Source organism: Chiloscyllium plagiosum, chromosome 5 (assembly GCF_004010195.1).
Source record: "Chiloscyllium plagiosum isolate BGI_BamShark_2017 chromosome 5, ASM401019v2, whole genome shotgun sequence".
Taxonomy (NCBI): Eukaryota; Metazoa; Chordata; class Chondrichthyes; order Orectolobiformes; family Hemiscylliidae; genus Chiloscyllium; species Chiloscyllium plagiosum.
In genome coordinates, this window is record NC_057714.1 from 32,161,460 (window position 1) to 32,169,700 (window position 8,241).

Genomic DNA, 8,241 nt, shown 5'->3' on the forward strand with positions numbered 1-8,241 from the left:
TCATTTCCCTTCCCCCACCTTGTCTCAGTCCCAACCCTCGAACTCAGCATCACCTTCCTAACCTGCAATTTTCTTCCTGACCTCCACATCCCCATCCCCACTCTGGCCTATCACCCTCACCTTGACCTCCTTCCACCTATCGCATTTCCAACGTCTCTCCCCCAAGTCCCTCCTCCATACCTTTTATCTTAGCCTGCTTGGCACACTTTCCTCATTTCTGAAGAAAGGCTCATGCCCAAAATGTCGATTCTCCTGTTCCTTGCATGCTGCCTGACCTGCTGCGCTTTTCCAGCAACACATTTTCAGCTCTGATCTCCAGCACCTACAGTCCTCACTTTCTCCTGGAATATCCACTCTACATTTGCTTAAAACAACGAGGAAAGTTAGGGTCTGGGCTACTTACTTGAAATGTTTTGAGAGGATCTGGCCTGGTCCATAAGAGAGTGGGAGCTCTATGCGGGATTTATTTGGTGCTTCCAATTTGGGATTAGGGTTGTTAGACTCAAAGCCAGCGAGTGGTATGAGTAAGGCAAAAGAAAAGAAAAGGGCAAAAGAAATGAAATGCTCCAGGTGTTGTATTTGGTTGCTTTAAACAGTGCTTGGTCCTCACTTAGATTCCTAAAACACTGCCCATAGGCTCCTGGCACAAACTCATATGCACTTAAAATGGCTTTCTTCACCTCCTCAAACTCGTCAGATACCTCCTCTGATAATGCTGTGAGTACCTCACTGGCTCTACATACAAGTGTGTTTGGATGAACAAAAACCACATGGTCTCTGGCCACTTCATTTGTTTAGCTACCTTCTCAAATGAGATGAAAAAGGCTTATATACTTTTTTCCTCAAATTGAGGCAATGCTTGAAACAGATTCTCACCAGGCCTTTGACAACCATGGGTTTGCTCAGCCTCACTAAGCTTACCTTCAGCCTTCATCTCCATCCTTTTAAGCTGACATTCCTGCCTAAGTGCCAATTTCTGAAGTTCAAACACTCTTTCTTCCTTCCCTCTCTCTCCTTTTCTCTCTCTTCTCTCTCTTTCTTTTGGTTCTTCAAAAGAAATTTGTTCTATTTGTCTTACCTCTGCTTTTAATCATAATTCAGACAGTTTCATTTCTTTTGCCCTTTTCTTTTCTTTTGCCTCTAACTCACACTGCTTCATTTTCAATTGAAGTTTAGCCATCTCCAAAGATTCTGGTGGCATTTTCAAATCTAAATGCTGAGCTATTGTTGTGATCATCTCTCTTTCCCTTATGGAAGGAGGCAGCTCCAACTCCAGTTTGACTGTCAATTAAAACAGCTTTGCCTTGTTCATCTCTTTCAAAGCCCCCAAAGTCACTTCTTCCACCCCCAGAAAACTCTTGGTGACTGAAATAGCCATTACCACACCAAGCACCGTTTAAACCAACTGAATACAACACCCGTTACGAAGGTTACTCGTACCCACCACTTGCTGAGTCCAACAACCCTAATGCCAAATTGGAACCACCAAATAAATCCCGCAAAGAGCCCCCAATCTGTTATGGACCAGGCCAGACCCCCTCAAAACATTTCAAGTAGGTAGCCTCGACCCCAACTTTTCTCTTTGTTTTAAGCAGATGTAGAGTGGATATTCCAGGAGTGATATAGCTGGTCAAAACACCTCAGTTTCAAACTAAACAGAATGTATTTACATCGTACCAAATGAAACACAAACAAAAGAGAACAGAATACAGAATAACTGAATTTATCTGAAAACCCAACGGACTCTATCACAAATTAATGAAGCTGTTCCAAATATATGCAACACCCTATATACGCTCTCTTGGCAAAAAAAGGTTAAAATCAAACACAGGTTCTCACAGGAGAGATGTCAGAGAGGGGGGGGGGGAATATGCATGGAGCTGCTTCTTTGGGTTCAGCAACTTCAAAGACTGACTACTTGCTAAAACCAAATCAAACCAAACCAGAGAAAAACTCAGCTGAGAGAAATGGTCATTCCCCTTTCATTGTACAAGTATTTTGTAAAAAAACTTAAGATGTTCTTCAAGTAGATAAACTCAGGCATTTCAGAACCTGTGCATTTAAGACCCCTCTGACATAAAAAACAAGAACTGCATAACCTTGTTAAAGGAGCAGCATCATCACACTTGCAGATAATGGATCGGCTGATTCAGTAATGGCAATATCATTGAGGGTGGCATGGTGACTTAGTGGTGAGCACCACTACCTCACAGCACCAGGGAATCGGATTCAATTCCATCCTTAGGTGACTGTCTGTGTGGGTTCACTCCCACAGTCCAAAAATATGCAGATTAGTTGAACTGGCTATGCTAAATTGCGCATAATGTCCAGGGATATAGAAATGCAGGATTTCAGGGATAGGATAGGATAGGATAGGAGGGTGGGTTTGGGTGCAATGCTTTACAGAACATCAGTATGTACTCAATCAGCCAAATAGTCTGCTTCCACACTGTTGGGAATCTATAAATGTAAAGGGGCAATTGTTAGATTCCCTCTTGTTAGTGATGGTAATTGCCTGGCTCTTGTGTAGCACAAATATGACTTGCTATTTGTCAGCCCATGTCTTGTGAAATTGGACATGGACTGCTTGATTATCTTAGAAGTTGCATATAGTGCTGCATATTACGCAATAATTAGTGAACATCCCCACATGTGACTTTAAAATGAAGGGAAAGTCATTGATGAAGCATCCCTCTAAAGTTCATTATGCCGGTCAGTTGAAGTTTGAAGATTAGTAGATCGGATACTGTGTCCTAATCTGATGAGTTGGTCTTAGTTTGAATTTGTCTGCTCCAGTACAGAGACACACTTTTCTCAAAGGAATCAATGCTATTGCTTTAAATGTTGTTATTTATTACTGAATGAAAAAGATTTAAAAACAATTGTCACTGGAGGTCTTTGTGCAGAATATCCTCTTCCCTAGTGTGGTGTGAGTAATTGCAGGAAAATACAGTCAGACTACAAAGAATTGAATTATCTGTGACAAGAAGAATGTTATCAATTTTCTCCTCAAGCCATAAATCACTTCAGAATTTCAGTATTGATTGGTGACTATCATAATGACATGCATTTGCATCTCCCTACTTCCTTCACTCTTGTAAGTACCTTTTCTATCAAATACCATCTCCATCATATCTTTTCAACACACTCACCAACTCACTATCCTGTCTGGGGTACTCAAAGATAATTCATATCTTTGAGTCTCTTCTTAATTTGAGACAGTGTGGTGAACCTACCTTTAATATTTCACCAGAAACAGGCAATAACATTAACACCTTGTCTCCTGCAACAACATTTCAAATTTTTGCCTTTTTTCTGTGCTAGTTTTCATTGTTGAGCTTCTTTCAGATTTTTTTAGGCAATTTACAATTAGTCAGTTTCTCTCTAAAATTTGAGACATAGATTGGAAACATTGTTTCTGAAATTTGTTTTATTAACTTTGCATTAATAATTTTAATTAGTGCGCTTAAATCTTGTCCATTTATTAGTTCAAAAGGAACAAATTCGAATAACTTATCCGGAGCAGCCCTAATGGCAAATTGTAACAAAGGAATTCCCAATCATTAGGACATTTTTGATCATAACCCATAATCATAGCCTTCAAAGTCTGATGCTAACTTTCCAATGCAGTTTAAGATTGTGGGTGATACACAGATGTGAATATTTATTTCCAAACTAGTCATAACTTCGATACATATATGCAACAGAAGATGTGAACCTTGATAGGATTTATTTAGTTCATCTACATTACGTAAAAAGCAAATGAACTAACTTTTCTACCAGTACTTTCGCAGTAATTTCCCAAAAAGGCAGTGTTTCAGGAAATCTTGTGGAGACATTCATAGGCATTAAAAGATATTAGTTTTCGATTCTGCATTTTAGGCAGGGCCTAAAGATCCAACTAAACAGCTCTTCAGAATTGGAATCTGAATTGTATTAGAATTAAAAGGGCAAGTTTAATTGAAGGTTGGGATTTCCCCACCACTGACATGATATATTTCCTCTAATAGCTCCTGCTGCTATGCAATCTCAAAGGTCCACACGCCACAACTGTTTCCGGAGCCAGAAGTCAATGCTTCTGCACACTGATCAGCACACACAGCTTTGACGGAATATTGTTGACATGTATGGCATACCTGCGAAAATTTGACTACATCTTTATGTAAACTTGGTCAATAAAAATATTTTAATACTTCAGTTTGTTTCCCTATACCCAATTGACTTGCCGCTAGAATTTTGAGAGCAACTCAGAAAATTTCCTTTCCATACTCAGATGGAAATATTACCTGATGGACCATTGACCATTTTGCATTGGCTAGTATTTGTGATGGTCTCCATTTTATTCTCATTAACATACCTGTAGCATCTGAAAAAGGAGCGTGGCTCCGAAAGCTTGTGTTTTCAAATAAACCTGTTGGACTGCAACCCAGTGTCATGTGATTTTTGACTTTCCTCACTAATTCTCTGTTTTTCAAGCAATGACATTCAGGTATTGTTTTTGATTTAGTTTCTAAGTAAGCCTATTTGTGTAACTCTAAATTCCAAATTTGCATGTTGCACTTATAACCATGTCAACATCATTCTCTTTGCTTTCATCCTTGTCAGTTAAATTTTCAAACATTACATTCAATAAGTAAATTTCAAATTATCTCCTTGCTCAGAGAGCCCTTTTCTTCCTGTCTAATTTTATCGGCCTTATGTTTAGACATGACAGAATCAGAAAAGAATCTAGGATGTTTCTTTTATAATATTTCAGTTTCTTTAACCTCCATTAGTTATTCCACCACCTTATGAGGCCAGTATTTTTTAAACTGCAAGGTTATTTCACAAAATAAAGTCAATTCCTTTTATAGTTTTTGGTTCACTTCTCCCACTTTCATTTCTCTACTTGCCGAGTCACTCTTTATTCTTTGTACAATGAATACCACTAATTAATATTTGCTCCTTCATCTAAACCTCTAGAAAATAAATAGTATTATTAGCCAGCATCAGTGATGACCTGGTCCAGTGTGTCTCATATCCTCATTGGTTCCCTTCCTAGATGTGAAACATAGATTAAGTCCCTCCCTTTATGCGATAGAATACTCAAAGCTTGCAGCAATCTAATTCTCCTCATGAAATTCTCTTTCAAAGATTGACAACTGTCCTCAGCCTTCTCACCCTTCTTAATACATCCCGAGTAAACATGTTCTCTTTGTACCACTGCAACAGATTAGTACCTATATCTTTTCATGATGTCTTGTATGAAAACTCCTTAGATTTTCCTATTACTGCAATTGGTCTCACATTTAATCTCCAGCAATAGGCTCCGAACTTTTCAGTTCCAGCCTTTCTCCACTATTGTATTGACATCCTTCTGTCTCTTCTCTAAAACAAATATCTCTTCTATCTGTAGATTTTCTATACTTCCAATTTCATTGTGGATATCCATACGACCATTTCCCCACCTATACCTGTCGATGTGAGATATCATAGGTATCTTTCAAAACCACTGCTTCTCTGATCCTCAACACTAGATGCTCACCTGAATAAATTTTTGCAGCACTGCTATTTCTGCATTCTTCCCTGATCAGAATTTCCCTTACATTCTCAAGTTTTTTTTTTCTAACTAAAAGCGATCTAAACCACTGATACCACAGCAGTTCTGCCTTCCTTGTAAATTCCACAGTAGTAGTCTTAATTTTCAATTCATAAGCTCAGGCACAAGCTTATAAGCATTGAGTATGGCTTCTTCAATAGTTACACACACAGCAGGTTGTTCTTCTGAACACAGACTATAACGATAATATCCAAATTTCTTTTGGCCACTTCATCTATCCAATTACCTTCTCAAAAGAGGTAAAATACTTTTCAACTCCACCCTCATTAAATTTAGGCATGAATCATAGATTCTTGGGTAAATCAAATTCCTCACTGGGGCCATAACAAGTCCAAACTACTATCTCTTTCTTCCTTATTTATTCTAAGATTTTCTGCGGCTAACTCACATTCTCTACATTCCTCAGTTTATTGGAATTCACGCTTATTAATTTCATCTTATTTTGTATTTTTCTCTGCTTTCTCCTTTGCTTTTTTTAAATCAAGTATTTTAATTTCTTTTTCCACTGTCCTTTTGTTTGTTTCTATATTCCTCTTATTCACTTCAAGTTTTTCTTTAAATTTCTCCCTCTCTGTCTACTTTTTAATTTCTAACTGTACCTTAACCAATTTCAACTGTGACATCATCATTTCTACTTTTCTGTCTCCCAATTCTAAGTGTCATGTAATTACTTGAAGCACCTCATCTTTTGGAGATTCTGTTTTGGTTCCCACCTTCAATATATCTGCTAAATCCCTCAGTTTAGCCTGAATCAAATATTTTAAATAATCCACTGTTTTATTTTCCAAGTCCAGAAAACTTGTAGCAACATCCAAAATCATATCTAAACTTTGAGCAATAAAGTCAACACAACACTTTATGTCTCAGAAGCATCCATGGGGTTACTTTAACAAAAAGACTCAGATCATTCTTAAATCCAATGAATTCAAAACTCCCAAGTGCCCCAAATTGTACATAAAATCGACTTAGATCTGCATCAAGTGTTTGCTTTGTCATTGGACGACATGATAAACTTTCAGTGAAGGCATAGAGAGCGCAAATAAATGGTGTGGGGGCAGTAGCTTGCACAAATATATTTTCTTTCAATTGGCTCTGGACAATTCCAGTTAACCACAAGATAACAAAAATTCCTGGAGAAACCCAGCACACCTGGCAGCATCTGTGGAGAGCAGACGAGGGGTCACTAGACCCAAAACATTAATTCTGCTTTTTCTCTCCAGATACTGCCAGACCTGCTAAGTTTCTCCAGCAATTTCTGTTTGTTTCAGATTTTCGTCATCCACAGTTCTTTATTTTATTTCAGTTTATTACAGCTGCCTCTGTCACAGTTAGCCTCGTTTTGCTCTCACTAACTAGTATGTGGCATGATTTTTGGATTCAGTAAGAAAGCCTCCTCTATCACACACATGCATTGCAAGTAAGGCAACATTTCTCTCCCCACAAGTATGGATAACTGTAGGAAATCAGAATAGCTGATAAAATGCTCTTAGTTCAGATGTTTTTTATATCTTGTAATCTGTTTCATAGATTTCAGTGAATCTATATAATTGGCCACAATGTTACAGATTGAAAGGCATATTATCAAATTGATTTTTAAAAATTAATTCAAGCTTCAGTAATTAATATAAAAATAATTATACAAGCATCTAAAATAATGTTTCAGCTATCCCAGATGCTCAGATAGATAGAAAAACATATTCTGTGAAAATTGAGTGGGTCAGCAAAAATCCCACAGGAGTTATTAATTAATGTTTTATGATTTTGTGATAAAGAATTATGTTACTTACTCGTTAGCCAGGTAAAGTTCAATGAGATCATTTTTCACCTTGCATTTAGAGAGCTTTAATTGATTTTGTATAACCTGTTTGTAATTTAAGGAATAGCATACAAATTACATTTATTGCAATTTTAAATTCAAACATTTTGCTATTATCACATTTTACTGTATGACTATCACCTTTAATACTTCTTGATTAAATCAAACTGTTCCAAAATAAAAGTTTTATCTTCAGCATGAATGCCTGATTTACAAAGGTTCAGATGGAGAGGAATTTGTTTATAAGACAATTTTCTGATTCAGTATATGAATGTACCTACTAGAGAAGGTGCAAAACTTGACCTACTCTTGGAAAGTAAGGCAGGGGAGGTGGCTGAGGTGTCAGTGGGGGAGCACTTTGGTGCGAGCGACCATAATTCTATTCGTTTTAAAATAGTGATGGAAAAGGATAGACCAGATCTAAAAGTTGAAGTTCTAAATTGGAGAAAGGCCAATTTTGACGGTATTAGGCAAGAATTTTCGAAAGCTGATTGGAGGCAGATGCTCACAGGTAAAGGGACAGCTGGAAAATGGGAAGCCTTCAGAAATGAGATAACAAGAATCCGGAGAAAGTATATTCCTCTCAGGGAAGGCTGATAGGTATAGGGAATAGAACATAGAACATAGAAAAATACAGTGCAGTACAGGCCCTTTGGCCCTCGATGTTGCGCTGATCCAAGCCCACCTAACCTACACTGGCCCACTATCCTCCATATGCCTATCTAATGCCCGTTTAAATTCCCATAAAGAGGGAGAGTCTACCACTGCTACTGGCAGGGCATTCCATGAACTCACGACTCACTGAGTAAAGAATCTACCCCTAACA

At 37.8% G+C, this 8,241-nt stretch overlaps 1 protein-coding gene across 1 annotated transcript in view; it reads right to left on the bottom strand.

Moving 5' to 3' along the window:
* Positions 1-8,241, bottom strand: part of LOC122549788 (leucine-rich repeat-containing protein 72) — an 84,967-nt gene that overhangs the window by 67,482 nt on the left and 9,244 nt on the right. The window contains exon 2 of the mRNA XM_043689821.1: positions 7,387-7,460. Coding sequence (XP_043545756.1) covers positions 7,387-7,460 — 74 coding nt within the window. The remainder of the gene's footprint in view (positions 1-7,386; positions 7,461-8,241) is intronic.